The 17,622-nt window shown below is 31.9% G+C and overlaps 1 protein-coding gene and 1 long non-coding RNA gene across 3 annotated transcripts; one reads left to right on the forward strand and one right to left on the reverse strand.

Annotated features, from left to right (window-relative positions):
• The first annotated feature begins 6,239 nt into the window (after nucleotides 1–6,239).
• Nucleotides 6,240–9,476, forward strand: LOC114318610 (NAC domain-containing protein 90-like). Its single transcript, XM_082919573.1, has 3 exons — nucleotides 6,240–6,587; nucleotides 7,387–7,682; nucleotides 8,740–9,476. Exons 1-3 carry the CDS (start codon nucleotides 6,431–6,433, stop codon nucleotides 9,046–9,048), a joined length of 762 nt encoding a protein of 253 aa, XP_082775699.1. The 5' UTR covers nucleotides 6,240–6,430; the 3' UTR covers nucleotides 9,049–9,476.
• A 2,329-nt stretch (nucleotides 9,477–11,805) lies between these two features.
• Nucleotides 11,806–15,679, reverse strand: LOC145822488 (uncharacterized). Of its 2 annotated transcripts, XR_014363801.1 has the most exons (6): nucleotides 15,629–15,679; nucleotides 14,527–15,477; nucleotides 14,262–14,335; nucleotides 13,430–13,508; nucleotides 13,196–13,348; nucleotides 11,806–11,870 (listed from the first exon to the last, which is right to left on the reverse strand). It is a non-coding gene; the product is annotated as an uncharacterized LOC145822488 (long non-coding RNA). The 2 variants fall into 2 exon arrangements; XR_014363802.1 differs by lacking the exon at nucleotides 15,629–15,679 and having other exon boundaries at nucleotides 13,450–13,508; nucleotides 14,527–15,487.
• Nucleotides 15,680–17,622: the final 1,943 nt, after the last annotated feature.

A 17,622-nucleotide genomic window follows, 5' to 3' on the forward strand; every position in this document is an offset into this window, starting at 1 on the left:
TAATGAAGTTTTTTACATTCCCACAATAAAGATTACATGATTGGTTGGATGTCTGAATTATTTGAAATTAGCTTTTTTAATGATGTTTTTGCTGATTTTTTTTCTTCATTTTTAACGAATTTTTTATAAAAAAAAAAATTCAAAAAAATTTAGATTTTTAAGTTTTACTTGATTAGACGAACAAAAAAGTTAAAAAAAAAGGGTCCAATAAGAAAAAAGAAGTTAAAAATAATTGTCCTTTTAAGCTTCCGTTTGGGAAGTGGGTTGGCTTTTTGGCTTTTTAGTTTTTTTGGCTATTTTAGCCTGGGCTAAAAAGCTTGGTTTGGGAAGAGCTTTTTGACTTTTTGGCTTTTTTGACTTTTTTTGTGAGAGAAGAGTGTAATGATTATGAGTTGGATGTGATGTTTTGTTTTTTGTGGCTAAAAATAGCCTATTTTGTCTTTTGTGGCTAAAATAGCCAAAAAAACCCGGAAAAGGCCTTCCCAAACAGACCCTAAATATATTTTCTTCTCTAATGAACATTTTTTTAATTTTTTAATTTTTTAATGTTACTGAAAAAATAAGAACTTTTGACACAAATTAAATAAATAAGGCCAAGTTTGGCATGTGCCTAAAAAGTCAAAAAGTCAAAAAGTCATCACTATTCACCAAAAGTCAAAAAGTACGGCTACATAACTCTCAATTCTAATTTTCCTCTACACACTAATTTATACACTTTTTTAATACACATTTTTTCATAAAAATTCAAAAAATAAACCCAAACAATCATATTTTTTTCTTCAACTTTTTAGTCCAAAAATTCAAAAAATACACTTATTTAGGATATCCCAAACAACCCCTTGAAACTAAGATTTTTCCTCCAAACAAAATTAATATTATAATTTCACATTGACTAACAGTAAGCTTGGCCAAGTGAATAGTAATTGCTTGGACAATCTCCTCTTACAAGTTGATTTTCAAGAGTTGGTTGAAATTAAAAAAAAAAACTAAGATTTTGCCTCCAAACAAATATTATAATTTCACATTGACTAACAATAAGCTTGGCGTGAATAGTAATCGCTTGGATAATCTTCTCTTACAAGTTGATTTTCAAGAGTTAGTTGAAATTAAGTTCAGATTTCCTTTTTCCTTTTTATTGAAGGAATTAGTGATAAGATATTTCTTCCAAATTCTAAAATAGTTAAGAATTTTTTTTTAATTTTTTTTTTACAATTACAATAACAAGTTAGTTATAAGGAAAGTCCTTTGGTACACACTTCTCATATGCACCTTTTGTTATATATATTCTTGGTACATGTTACCTAATTTTTTGGTAGACTTTAGACAATTTGTTTCAAAAATAAAGTTAAATTTTTTTTTGATAAAGTTATGAACATTATCATAAAATATATAACTTTATTTTTGAATAACAAATTCTCGTAACTTTATTAGAAAAATACGTAATATTTGTCAGTAAAATGTGTAATAAGTTGCATGTAATACACACATTTTAAAAGGGTGCGTACCAAAGTAATTTCCCAATTATAGATCATTTTTTTTTTGATCGGCAAAAAAGAAACTTATTGATGCAAGAAAGAACAAGTACAAAGTACAAGGCAAAAAACATCAATAAAGAAAATGGGGCGTGCAAGAGCATTACGATGAGCTAAATCATCCTAACTAGATTGGCACAAAAAAAGTCCATCCTATCATTTGCTAGCACCCCAATGTTGGTGAAGAACCAACGAGAAAACAGACCAAACCAAAGCAACACCACAGACCAGCATGAACACACCAGGGACCAAACCATTTGCCCTTACCCTGAACTCCACGCAACAGCACAGCCAATCAAACCAACAAAAACACAAAACCTGGACTCCACCCAACAGCACTACCTATTTATAAGATCATTGATTTCAAATTATAGATCATTGATTTCAAATTTTGATTATATATTACAACTTCATCAAATGAAATTAAAATTTTCTTAATAAAATGGAGATAATCAAAATTCAATCAGACAAGGTCGATAGGCAACATCCTTAACCTTCTTTGAGTGGAACACAAAGCAACAACAACATTATTGTGTTTTGAGAAGTTGGAAAAATTAGTTTTTTGGTTTTTTTAGTCTATTTTGTCTTTTTGTGGGTACAAATTATGAGAGGTGATGTGATTCAAAATGAATAAAAAGCTAAAAGTTAGCCTCTTTTTTTTTGCTTCCCAAAAGACCCCATTGTCCATGTCAAAATGACTTTTAAAGTTTAAATTAGTTTTTTTTTTATTGGTAAACTTTATTGATTGAAAAAGCAAAAGGACAAAGATACAATTAAGTAAAGAGCAAGAGCTGCAGAGAGCAAAAGAACTCTCAAACTCAAACAATTGCAAGCACCCCATGGTTGATAAGTAACCAACCAAAGAAGAGAGAAGAAGAAAGGGGAACAAGACAATGAAACAAGCCGAAGAGTCAAGCACAGCCCCTTTTGTCTCCACTTGAAGACCAAATCATCAACTGAGTAAGGGAAATCCTTAATGGATGCTTTGAGACAAAGTTTAAATTAGTTGTATTATTTAAATTTGAAGTAAGGATTAATTATCGTAAGACTTTCTAAACTATTAGCGAATATTATTTTATCTTTTTATTTTTAAATTTCTACATTTTGATTTCTCAATCAAAACATTTATCACTTTGAGAGGTTAATATGTATTGATTCATAAATAAGAGAATAAAATAATATTTATAAATAATTGAAGGGTCTAAATATAATTTATTCCTCATTTTAATTAAAGATTTGTGTCATGAAAAACTGGTGCATAGTACTCAATGATTAAAAAGCATGATCAACTGGGCACGTGTCTTAAATTTTAAAATAAAATTGAGATGTCTAATTAGCGTTCTATTCGTGGATTAAGGGTTCTTTGGTACAAAATTTTTTTTATACAAAAAATACAACAATGATAGAGGGTCCTAATTTCTGTGGCTCAAATAGCTCGAATTTGTCAAAACGACGTCGTTTTGAGTACAAAATAACATCAAAATTGCCAAAACGACATCGTTTTAGCAAATTTGAGCCATTTGAGCCACAGAAATTAAGGCCCTCAAATATTTTCCGAAAAATAATAATATAATTGTCCTTATTAAAGGCCCTGTTAATGATAATTTTAAAAGTAGTCAATAAACATAGCCTCTGTTTGGGAAGTGGGTTGACTTTTTGACTTTTTTGATTTTTTTGGTTATTTTAAAAAGTTTGGTTTGGGAAGGACTTTTTAACTTTTTTGACTTTTTTTGTGAGAGAAGAGTGTAATAATTATGGGTTGGATGTGATGTTTTGTTTGTTGTGACTAAAATAGCCTATTTTATCTTTTGTAACTATTTTAACCCCAAAACTACTTGCCAAACACACTTGTCAAAATATTTATCATCTCAACATACTTTTCACATGGCTACCTAAAGGTTGTTTTTAACATTTTTCTCTATTAAATTTCAGTCATAATTTTAACTATGTTCATTGAAAAGAATGTACAATAAAGTGACGCATGATTTTGTATGAAAATTCTATAAAAAAATTATGTTTGTATATTATAACTTAATAAAAGAATAGTCAAGATACTCTCCAATTATGTGTTAGGATCAAAGACACCCAGAAAACTTATCTCACACACACAGAGAACACAATATTTACGTGGTTCGGCCCAATGCCTACATCCACGGACAGAAATGAGAATTATCACTAAAATGGAGCAAAAATACAAATACAGAGGAGGAGATGAAACTCACTCAACTCACAGCTCTCACACTCTAATTTCTGATGGTTCTCTCTTATATTCTACTCTCCTCTCAACCTCTATTTATACATATCATGAGGGAAGGTAGCTGGACAGCAATGGTGAGTGGATTGGTTAGAGGGGAGGTGCCACTCCCACTCTCTCTAAAGTGGTCTCCAACCACCCCACTCTCTCTAAGGTGAGTTAGCCACTCACATAGGATGATAATAACATAGCTAACATTATGCATCCCAACTGGAGGATGTTGATGGGTGTTGTGGTCCTATTGCAGGCGCCAAGTGATTAACCAATTATTTTTCTTATAGGGACTTCTAGATAGATTATTTATACAAAAAAATAAAAAATAAAATAAAAAATCAAGTTGATCGAAGAATTGTAATCATGTGATCCGTTCACACTTGTCTTAAAATAAACAAATGATTTATTTTCAAAATCATGTTTTTCATTCATTTTTTTTTTTTTGGAGATAAATTTGATCTTTATATGTAGTTATATAGTTGTCCAATCAATTTAATTTTTTACATAAATAAATTATTTAAGAAATCTTATAAAATAAAGAATTTAAATTGGTGGGTCACGATGCCCAACAACATCCTCCAATTAGAATGTCCAACTAAAAATAAAATTCTAACTCTGAAAAGAAAGGAATGGAAATAGAAAGACATTCTTCCATGGATGCAAATGAAGGAAAAGAGAAATAGGGAAAATGAAAAAGTTTGAGCCCACCAAATTGAACAGCAAATAAGTTGTGGGAACACACAAAGAATTAACACTACCATTATTTTTTCTAAATTAATTAAATCTGGATTAAAAGATGTTCGAATCCATGGAATCTATTATGAGTCCTATTTTAATTATTTAAATCATTCATTTTATAAAATTTTTTGGGTATATTATCAACACAAAAAATTTAGGTTTATATGATAATTTTAATCTATTCAATTTATCAAATTTGTTACAAAAAAAATAGATAATCTATTTTTAAAAATAAACAATGATTTTTGTGAATGATATATATATATATATATATATATATATATATAAAATTATATAAAATAAACGGTCCGTATTATTAAAATAGTGAATCCCATAAACTTAGACAACAACCTCCTTTCAGATCATAGACGGTATAAAAGCCCAATCCTTATCGTTTTTACGTGAAGATGGCAACCTACAACCATCAATTGCATGAATCATGTGATCAATTGTATATAAAAAAAAGAAAAAAGTATGAATAAAAAATGAGTATGTGATTTAAATTCAACTCTTATATAAAAAAATTTTATATTGAGAATTAATTTGAACTACACAACATTTTTATGTTTATTTTTATTGAATTTCTAAACCAAATTCTGATATGTAGAACTAGGACTACAAAGAAGCCATGTTGAGATTTCTTGACATAATTATCACGAAGATTATAAGGTAAGCATATTATTTTCTAGACTTGGGCCTACATATAATTTGTTGGACTTGTTATTCATGAGATTGGACCTAAGCTTATATATAATCCAACAATAGCTTACTTTAATTCCAGTTAAAGGGACTCTTGAAGTATCATTTTTTTAAATTTACTTACCTTATCGTATTAGAGAGTTGAGTTTTAATTTATTAATTTTTAAACAAATCAATAACTATGCAACTGTCCACATCTTTGGAGATAAATTTAAGGGTGATATCTTATATCAAGGATGATGCGATTTCTCTCATATGTAAGCATGCAAATGTCATTAATAAAGTGCTTTTTCTTTTGCTGACCAAAAAAAAAAAGAAGAAAAAGTACGAAGGTATTTTTAGTTACAAAAAAAAAAAAAAAAAAAAAAATTTACTGGATAAGAAATTTGGCCAAGGTGCAAAGTAAAAAAGAGTTACTTCTACCCATTTTAGGTAATCATCATTGTATTAACATATATGTTCTTGATATATATATGTATATATATATATATATATATATATTTGTGGCAGCCCATCAAAGATATTTTCATTCGCTGATATTCTCATTATTTTCATTTAAAATAAGTATCATCATGCTGATATATATGTTTTTTTAAATATATTTTTTCATGATGATCTTTCAAAGATATTCTCATTTACTGATATCATTATTATTTTCAACCGAGATAGATATTATTATGTTGACAAATACATTCACAACATTTTCGAAAGAAGAAAAAAAAAATGAGGCACAAAATATTCTCATTTTATTAACAACATTTTGAGATGCAAAATAAGCGTTTATAAAATTCTTTATGTGCGGTAACACCGTAAGGCAGGTGATTGACAAATTCAAAGAAAGTCATGGGCGTCGGTAACAAAGCAGTAGACATGGCAAATGTTTTCCACACAGCCGCGTGGAAGTTTCGAGGCAATCCCACCGTACAGTGGTTCCTTTTCTCTCTCTCTCTCTCCCTCTCTCCCTCTCTCTTTCCTTGTCTTTGCCTATCCCATACACAAAGTAAGTCTCTCTGTCTCCAATTTAAATACGAAACCAAAACATACGTAAAATGAAAGCAAAAACTTGGGAGAGTCCTTGACTACAAAGTTAGAAATATATGTATGTACAACATATATTATTATAGAGATATAGAAGAAGAGAGTGAATAGTTGATTCTCAGAGTGAGAGAGAGAGAGAGAGAGAGAGAGAGAGAGAGAGAGAGAGAGAGGTGCAATGGACGATCTGCCACCAGGTTTTAGATTCTACCCAACTGAAGAAGAGCTGGTTTCATTTTATCTGCAAAACAAACTTGAAGGAACGAGACAACAAGACCTCGACCGGGTTATACCGGTTCTCTACATCTACCACTTCAATCCATGGGACCTCCCTCGTAATTCTCTCTCCCCCATCCTTCTCTCCCACTCACTCCATTTTTATTATTTTTGTTATTATTTTGATGATATCTAATCCGGGTTTTCAAGAAATGGGTAAATTTCAACTGTTTCTTTTCTTTTCAAGAAATGATGTTCCTTCCAAAGCCTTTTCTTTATTGATATATATTCTATTTTTTCATCATAAAACTTTATTTTGTTGGAAAAAAAAATTCATAATGATCATCCTTCAAGTTATTGAGATTAAGCTGTTAAAATTCTATTATTTATATTCTCATTAGACTCTTCTTTATAAAAATTTATTATCTGCTTTGATACTATATTGAATTATTAATTACCAATCAACTCGTTTTAAAAATTTAAGCTATTATGAAGAAAAATAGCTTTGATCATTGTTTTTGTAGAGCTTTTAAATTAGACAGATCTTTTGATCATTGTTTTTCAGCTTTTCTTGTTACCATTTCTCTTGGATCATTTATTTCTGTTTCTTGAATACATTTATATTTTCCTTTCATTTGCTTTTTTCTTCAAAAGAATTCCTTCCAAATGTAAGATCCAATAAACACAAGCTTAAGGTATAAACATGAGGTTCTTTATCTATCATCATGGCATGCACAACTTTTATTTTATTTATTTCTAGTCTTGGTATCTGATGAAGATGTTAAGATAAAAAAGATAATACTTCAAACCCTAAAACAATTCTAAATCCAAATATATATATATATATATAATTACTGGAATGTAATGTTAATGAATCTAAGTATTGATATTTTGCTTAATTGTTGTATTTGTAATCAGAATTTGCTGGAGAGCGGTGTCGCGGGGACTCTGAACAATGGTTTTTTTTTATTCCAAGACAAGAGAAAGAAGCTCGAGGAGGAAGACCAAACCGGCTCACTACATCAGGGTATTGGAAAGCTACTGGCTCTCCTGGTGATGTTTACTCCCCCCAAAACCGAGTGATCGGTAGGAAGAGAACTATGGTTTTCTATATCGGAAGAGCTCCAACCGGAAGGAAAACCGAATGGAAGATGAATGAATACAAAGCCATTGAAGGAGAAGCACCATCCTCATCAACTAGTGCAATTTCACAGGTGAGATGAGCTTTTGCCTAGTGCTTAATTTACAATAACAAGCAAACTAGGGCTAATTTATTATTTAAGTGTCTCAAATTGTAACCATATGATGAGAATCGTACAATACGTACATGAATATTGAAACACAATCGCGCTGTGGCTAGGAGTACATTGGGTACACAGAAACTGGGATTTTGGGTGTAGACGATTCTGTATGTACAATTCTAATTGGAAAATTTTGAAGCATACATAGGTGAAGCTTTAAAAATATTTTATGATAATTTTGATAGAAAACAAAGCATCTAAATCATAATACAAGAAGCCCTCTAGGAAAGGAGTATCCTTATTATACGTTCCATTCTCCATGAACAGGCCTTGTGTTGCACCAAGTAACTGCACCATTATGTTGAGGAAAATGCTAAATATACAGAATTCTTATAGAAAAAGTTATACAAAATGATGTAGCAATGTCATTTATGCAATTACGAGCTACATCATATCATTCTATATAGAATTTTCATATGCAAATTCTGTAGCACTACACTTATGTTGAGCAAGATTACGAGCCACATCATAGCATTCTATATAGAATTTTCATATGCAAATTCTGCAGCATTAACCTAGTTTAGATTGTTAAGGTTAGCTATGGTACTTTATGTACTTCCCTGCTTTGTTGATGTAATTTTGCGTGTATTATGCATTTTTTCATCAATAAAATTTTCTCTTTGCTGATAAAAAAAAAAAAAAATGTTGAACAAGATTACACCCAAAAATAATAAATATGGCTGAGGAGTTATATCATACAAATAGAAAAATTATACAAAAAAATAAATAAATACCGAATGATATTGCAAGTGTTAATTTATCTCTTTAAAGCCAAAAAAACCCATCAAACGAAGCTAATTTTTTAAAATATCATTGTCACATATTTCTATTTGTAAATTATGTACAAAAAAAAATGTATAAGAATTAGACTTTTCCATTGACAACAACATGGCGTATTGTAGCAACTCTTTCAGAAGTTCTGTGCCCTAAAATTTCTTCTCATCTTCTGTTTGTCTTTCTTTTTTGACAGTTAAGAGAAGAGTTTAGCTTGTGCCGGGTGTACAAAAATTCAAATTGCTTGCGAGCATTTGACAGAAGGCCATCAGCAGCGGTGGGTGGCGAAGCAATGGTTCACCAAGCTCACCATGCAGCTGGTGATGATGATGAGGCAGCAACCACATCTCATCAGAACCATCCAACGATGGAGCGAATAGCAAGCTCACCAGAGAGCTCCTCCTCAGGAGACCATGCTAACATTCCTTCTCAAACAGTGGGAAGTGATGATATGGCTGTTGACAATGATCCTTTTTGGGATTGGGAACAATTCGACTGGTATTGAGAGAAAGGATCAAAATTCAAAACAAATAATAGAGGAAAAAGAAAAGATCATTGTATGACCTGTCAGTGATCACATCTTGTTGTATTAAATTTTTTGCCAATCAAAAAAAAACATCGTGTTGTATTAATTTTTTTTTTCGCAAGCTTTTTTGGGAAATCTAATGTGTTAAGTTATATGTGAAGTGTTTTGGATGCTTAGCTTTGGGTGTTTAGGAAATCTAATGTTGCAATGTTTTGAATGTATTGAGAGTGTTTTGAGTTGGAATCTCTCTAATTCTTTTTAGGGTTTTGGAAATGCACATGATTAGCTTTGCTTTGGGTGCCGACTTAATTGAGATGCTTAGTTTTGACAATGATGCAACTTCTTTCCAAGCTATTTGTACCTTTTCATTATCTAATAAAACTTGATTTGCTTGCTGCTCAAAAAAAGTTATATGTGAAGTGTAGAAAAAAGAAGAAAATTTGTATGATTGCTTTCTTGTAATTTAAGTCAATTGTGCAAGTTATGTGTAAAAGTAAATTTTTTATTGGACCATGTGTGTACTCATGTATTTTATATATGAGATGATCTTTATTTTATATAATTAAAATGGATTATTGTTGTAAGACTGATTTCCCTTTTTAGGATCAAAAAATCTAAATGCCCAGAAAAACTATCTTAGAATTTTATTTAAGATTGTAATGGTGTGTGGTTCCGGCAAAGAATTAATCAAGATCATTGATTGATTTTATAAATGAGATGATCTTTATTTTATATAATTAAAAAGGATTATTGTTATAAGACTGATTTCCCATTTTAGAATCAAAAAGTCTAAATTCTCAGAAAAACTATCTCAGAATTTTATTCAAGATTGTAATGGTGTGTGCTTCCATGCAAAGAATAAATCTAGATCATTGATTGATTTTTCTATACAAAATTTTAAATAAAAAATTTAAGTTTAGAGTATTACTGCTTAAAGATTTTTTTAATCAGCATCTTTATGTGAGGCATTTTAGAACTTTGTAGTTCAGATTGCCTTGAGTGTAAAATAAATCTCAAGCCATTTTTTGTCTAATTCTATGCAGTTAACATTTCTATATTATCGAAGGGGAGTACTTTTGTATTTTTTCTTTATATGGAGTAATAAAGTTATTTTTGTTGATAAATTTTTTTTTATCTATTTAATTTTTTTATTTGACTAACATTTCTATTTATAAAACAGTTAGTATATTTGTTCCACTTGAACTAATATAAAATCTACTTTATAATTTAAGGTGAGTATTTAAGTTAAACGTGAAAATAGGGACGGGATCAGGAAAAAGTTATGGGGGCCATGACCCCCTTACTTCTGTGAAAGACATTGTTTACCTCAACACGTAAAAGTATACATATAGATCATTTTATATATAAAATGATCTCTCTCAATGTAAAATATATATTTCTTTCTGTTTTTTTTATCAGCAAATATTTCATTCCTGCTTCATCTTGTATTCACTTTTTATTTTACACTAAACAAGTTTTTTCATCTAACCAGAAATTACTTTCGTATCATATTGTATATATATATATATATATGAGTGGTTGTCTATACGATAAAAACAAAAAAATTATTCTGATTTTGGCCATTCCCACAGTGCACTGCTGGAAAAATGATTTTTAGTGGCGTTTTAAAAACGCCGCTATATGTCTGAAAAACGCCGCTAATTCCTTCAGTGACGCTTACCACCAAATGCCGAGGACGCGGCCGTCACTGTAAGTTTAAGACGCTTTAAAAACGTCGTAAAATTAGCATAGGCGGCATTTATAAAAACGCCGCTAAATGTGACAGCCCAACGGTAAAATGATGTCACACAGCATTCAGCGACACTTCAAAAACGCCGCAATAGCTTTTTGTTATGTTCAAAAAATAACTACAATGGCGTTTTGTAAAACGCCGCAATAGTTTTTTTTTTTTTTTTTTTTTAACTACTACTTTTGTGAGATTACTGAATATGATCATTTGATTGATTCTCAATCATATCATGAAAAAGCTTCTACATTTCATAATGGTTACATGATCAACGAACTTCTGTTAATAACAAGAAGAGTAGTTACATGAAGTATGAAAACAAAGAGGGAAAAAACAAAAAACAAAAAACAAAAAACAAAAAACAAAAAAAAGGTAAATAAGAGAAACAGAGAGAGAGAGAGAGAGTACAAAACTTTCAGATTTGATCAAACTATTCTAAAACCCTAATTTTTTGAGGCTTGAAAAAACCATTTCCTTAATAAGGTGGGGACAAAGCGGGAAAGATTATGAGGCTGCAATTTTCTCAAACAGGCCCAACCTATTATCAGCAAGTCTAGACTTGTATGCAGATTTTTTGTATTCAAACCATGTAAACTCTTTGTACAAGCTGTCTTCTCCTTCCATGAGTGAAGGCAATGGGGCTATCTTTTCACTCAATGGTGGTCCTCCAAAATATATCATTGAAACCCTTGATTTCAAACTGTTCGCTATAACTCTATGCCTTACACTTTTAAACCTCCCATTGGTCATCACCTGCAAAACCGACCAGGCACATTTCAAAACCAAAAAAATTACCCACTAGCACAATTCAGAAAATTAAACAAACAGCAAAAAGGTTTGAGTATAAAGAATGTGTAATTCATGAGGAGCAACATTAAAACCTCTAAAGCATAGTTTTCCAGTCAAACAATTCTCTAGCTCGAACCCCCAGATAGACTATTTTGCTGAGCTTATAATCGATTTACAAATATGTAATTTCAATCCAAGAAACCTCTATAAGACAGCGCCAAATTGGATCCAACTCTGCATAGTAAACTCCGAATACCTACAATCACTGTAAATCACAGTAAATCACAAATATCAGTTAAGCTCAACAACTACTATCAATAGTCAAACTTAAAATATCTCAATTTACAATTTATTCCAGAGTTTAATCCCTTTGCCACTTGGATAACTATGACTTTTCAACTAGCTAGACTCAAAGTAGGTATTTAAAAAAATAATAAGAAATAAGGCTTCCATATTCTTTAATCACATTGTTTATGCATATTTTTAAATGCATTGTTTATTCATATAAGGTGAAAATAGGGACCTAGCAAGATTTTCTCCACCAGGAGAGAGTGATGATGCAACATTTGCATGAAGCACCTAACGTAAATTTTGCTACACTAACATAAACCAAATCAACATATTATGGCTAGATTGGCAAATTTTTATCATTAACTTCATCAAAAGAGTCTAGAGAAAACAACAGTGCATTTCCAGTTCCAATACAGCACACTGGATTACCAAAAAAAAAAAAAATAAATAAATAAAATTAAAATTCTGAATGCAATTTTACAAGGGACTTCCTGAAGGAGGAAACCATAAAACAACAATGCAGTCCAAATTGCATTTCTCTCTGATAAATAAAATAAGCAGTATTCATCTGGATTAACTTTCGCCAGTCTTGAACCATTGCATCTAAATCATATAGAAGAAGAGCTCGAGTTCAATTCATTATCCAGCTGAAAGAAACAGAGTGGTACCCATTTTTCTAGGATTAAGAGATAGGCAGAAGCACTATTTCCAAAAAGGGTTGAAAGAATCTACTCCATTCTCCTCCCAATGATAGGGATTCATGTTATCTATCTATCCGGTATTGAATGAAAAAAGGCAGCCAATCCCTTCATATGCATAACTATTATATCTCTTTTGTAGCTGTCGGGAAACATTTGACTGTTTCACAGTCAAATTAGCAATTACTCTTTTATGCTATATATATGTGTGTGTGTGTGTGATTCACATGTTTCTAGCTCAAGTTGATTCCCTCAAATACACATTAATGGATGAAGCAGAAGTTCCCAAAGAAAATAATGCCAAGGCAGCAGGTAATTGGATCCTTCCCAATAATTGCAGATACTTCAAAGGAGTTCTACAATGATCCAATTACCTGCTGCCTTGGCATTATTGGGAAGGAGTTCTACAATGTAACCAGTTTATTATTACTTAAAGACGACTAATATTAACGTTGACAATGGTAACTTGGAAGAAGGAAGAGGATGAAGGAAAAGCCTGACAATGGTAACCAGTTCATTATTACTTAAAGACGACTAATATTAATGTTGACAATGCTAATTTTACGGATTGAACTAAGAAAAATGGTAACTTAATAAGTACCTCTTGCCGTGCCAAATGATCCATATCCTTAGAAGAGCAAGGCCAAAGATCCATGAAACTATAACGTGATACAACATCTTGTAGTGAACTCTCTAAAGCTGATTGACTCTCTTCGCCTGTTCTGGAAAGCGCTTCTTTCCTTTTTTGCTCAGCCTGTGTCAGAAGAACAATTGTAAAGCTCAGACCTGAAAAATTTATAGATCTAGATAATACGATAATAATCCAAAAACTAACAAAAAAAATAAAGAAAATACACTAAAGCTGGGTGAATCTTTTCCAAAGTTTGCTCAAACTGGGTGAATCTTTTCCAAACCTACAAGAGACAATACACTAAAGCTGTCCATTATCAATTAGCAATAACTGAAATCAGATGATGAAAGCCTAGGATCTCAACAGACAAATATGAATGAATGGGAGAAGGTAACAAGTGTGTGAGGGTTGAACCTAAAGCTGTCCATTTTTATTTTTTTGTGGTTTACCCTTTTTCTTCCACAAATATGTCAATAGACTAAGAAAGAAGCTTAACATGGCACAATTGCAGTATGATCTACACAACGAGACAACCAAAAAAAATCTAAAAACCAGCAAATTCTGTTGAATAACACCCCCCCACTTGCTGTGATATACTATATCATCCCGTATATAACAGTTGCATACCTTCTAGCCACTATTACCAGACAAAATCAACATCAGCTGACTTGAGAAAGTTCAAAAAAAAAAAAAAAAAAAAACCAAAATCTCAGAATATTCAAGATATTTAAATCAAATCAAAAGATTTAATTCGAAATCCATGATTCAACAGATATATACAACAGTGCACTTTAGTTAAGTTCAATTCCAAATGTCAAAGAAATTAAAACAAGCAATACCTATACGCAATTAACACGAATTTTAGTTCACCGAAATTCAACTATAAAAATAAAAACATTATAATCAACAAACACTGGAATTCACTCCAAAAAAATAAAATAAACTATATTTAGATTTACAAGTTTCATTATTAATGAATGTCACTACAAGTCTACAATAATGATGATTCTGAGATTGTAGACAGTGGTGTGCTCACCTTAGTAGACGATGGTGGCGGCGGTGGAGCTTCGAAATCGGTAGAGAGAGAGAACTTCGAAATCGCAATCGCAACTACAAATAAAAGACATAAAACAAAACATTAGAGTGAAATCAAACAAAAATTCTGCTGGTGTGCAATGTTGATAGCCAAGTGATTGAATCATTGTGTCTCTGTCTGAGGACGGCAGAGTGTGCAATGTTGCAGGTCATCTGCTGCAAGAAATGTGAGAAGTAACGATTAACAGGGGTATTCTTAAACTTACCAACTATGGAGCTTGTGATGCTTGGTTCTTCTCCCACTTTCCAAATGGAAGGTCAAACTTTAAATTAGTTACTTCCTAAAATGTTGAAAGAAGACCAGAACAGCATGATCAAGTCTTTGCTTGGTTACTTCGCCATATCTCTGACAAGTGCAAGAGAATATTAAGGATGATATACATAGCATAATGATAAAAGACGAGGGCTAGATGAAACAAAGAAAGGCAGGTTTTACTTTGAATAAATTTAAAAAACCCTTTCCTTGCCCCTTCTAACCAATTAAACCTCACTGCATAACTCCAAAACCAAACCCTTTATTACACCAATTTCAGACCTTGAGAGTCCACAATAGTCACTCTCGAAGACCCTCTTTGAGAAATCAAAATCAAACTTTAGATCGGAGTTTATAAGAGTGTGCTTCGCCCCATCAGTTTCATGTTTTTCTGTTAGTCAAAGAAGCAGACCACCCAAAAGTCCCACACTACGATTTAAATGCCCAGCATCTGGTGCATTTAATTAGAGCAAATACTTTTACCCCCACATTGAATTTTGTTATCCTGAACTTAAAAGCAAGTAAGCACGCTGGTGCAATATTAAATCACAAATTCATTAGAGTAACAATGTTCCATAAATACACATGTATCAATAACCCAGCACCAAAAAAATGAATACAAATGCATCAGTATGACTAATACATGCATAATGATTTCATCTAGTTAGCACATGCACAATAAGATAGATTTATAATTTTATATGACTGATTCATGTTAACTTGTTTAACCAAGTCCAATGTAATGGCAGATCAATCATGAGCCTTGTGAAATGCACCTCCTCAGAAGACAAATTGCACAAAGACTATGGGATCTGAAATAACACAATCAAGATTACATCACCTTCTTATTGCTGGCTGCATCTTCCGCTTGTTTAACCAATGCTGTACCTTCAGCAGTAACATGCTGCATAAAGAAAAACCCAGCGAAACTTCAAAATAAACAAGGGGAAGAAACAAATAATACCAGAGGCACAATGCTACATTCTTTACAGAACAATGTACTGCAAGTTAAAGACCAAAACCTGTTTTAAATATACTAGAAACCGGATCTAAACCTCGAGGTATTTTGGAAAAGAGCCTATACATCCTTGATAAATCCTCTACCTACAAGAGAACAGGAAAAAAATGTTAATAAACTTTAGTTAATTGCAACTGAAATAACAGCAAGAAGGCTTGAATAATAACACTGTCCAAGTCTGATAAAAAAAAATGGTCATCCCTAAGCAATGCATGACATCCAGAGTGCTCCTTCTCGAGCAATTGGGTTGCATAAACGGACAACAATTCATGTTGAACTTTCTATAGGAAGACAAAATTACCCACAATTATAACAGCAAAAGTGCATATCTTCAAAATTGGCTTCAAAATAAATAAATAAAAAAGAATTTGTTATATTTACACGTGTAGGGAACCACAGCTTGGCTCAATTTCCAAAAGTAAGCTTTCATTACCAATGTTTTAATTAATATGAATATGCTTTTATTTCATGTAATACCCCGATTTTTCAAAACTACAAAGGGAAAAACTTTTCAAAATCACAAAATGACTTCTGATTCATATTTTGTGAACACTAGATGGATTTGTTTTATCAGATAATTTAAAGCATTTACTGTCATTGATATTTTACATATTTATGTGACTTGCATATTTATTGGGAGAAACTGTCAGGTTGCTTGGGATGTCTGTCTGTAAGAGGCATGGACCACCACATGGCCTTCGCCAGGTGATGTCCTGGAAGCATTGAATAACTTCTCCCAAAGCAGAGCCCACCTGTAGGCCTTTTATCCACTTTTAAAAACATATTTATTTTTATCACAGCGCAAACCAGATACACATTTGAAAAACATAATATACCATGCAATCAGCGTAACTGGAAAACATGCAGAAAGAAATGTAGACCTGATCCATACTTATATCAATGCAAATAACTTACAGTAGAAAGCCAGAATGGACAGAACTTCGGCTTCCCTCCACGTCCATACTTTAGCAGATATGCCCCCCTCTTTAAGGCTGCAATAGACTACATTTAAAAATAAGATACAGAAAAAATTATCAGATCACTCACGGATAATTTAGCAAAAGCATATAGCATACTGAAGTACCCTAAGAGGAAACAGGGAGAATACTAAGAAAATTAACATATGTGAAGATAAATAAAAACTTCATGATATCACAAGAAATTCCCAATCATGGGCTTCCTACACCAAAAATGGTGTTTAATCATGGGCATCCATCCCATGTCTAAGGCCAAAGCAAAGATAGCAGCATAGGAACCACTGGACCACAAGCAAAAAAATCACTTGATGCACTGCTGGATTACTCTACACAATAAATACTCGATCAAAATGAGGAATCGCTCAACTCCAAAGCAAGAACACTTGCAAACTTGATCAAAAGGCCAGCCTTCCTATCATATTCTCAGTGATGCCTATAGATTACAATGTAAGAAGAGGGACCATTCGACTCAAAGAGGAAGCCAAAGGAATTAACCATGTAACTAATATTCAAAACTAGGATACTACTTGTTCACAATTCAAAATGGCACATAAGCATTTTAATTGTTCCTAGGCAGTCAAAATGTAAAACTGGAATGGAGACTTGCACCTTAAAGTGAAAAATATTTCATATGACTTCTTGTTGGTTTTTATTTTGTTGTTTTTCTATTCTTTTTTCTTCTTTGTTTATGTTTAAGAACTCCAGCAAGACTCATTTCCATCAATTGCAGATACCAACAGCCATCTTAGTTCTCTCAGAGAAAAGAAAACTAAAAGCACTTAAAGCAGACTTTCAAATGGCTTCTACAATATTTAATAGTTAAAGCTGTTAAAATTATAGAAGCAACCTCAGTAATCTTGCTATAGAAGCAACCTCAGATAGGAAACAAAAGCAAAAAAATTCTAATTGGCAATAAAATTATGAAAGAAAAGAAAAGGAAAAAGATAGAGAAGTTACATCACCTGCTCGACATCCCTTTCATCAAAACTAGTCCTCTGTACATGAGCCATTCACACTGCAATATCAGGTATAGCCCTTGTGCAGTGTAAATTCC

This window comes from Camellia sinensis, chromosome 3, assembly GCF_055761805.1.
Source record: "Camellia sinensis isolate YWXY chromosome 3, ASM5576180v1, whole genome shotgun sequence".
Lineage (NCBI taxonomy): Eukaryota > Viridiplantae > Streptophyta > Magnoliopsida > Ericales > Theaceae > Camellia > Camellia sinensis.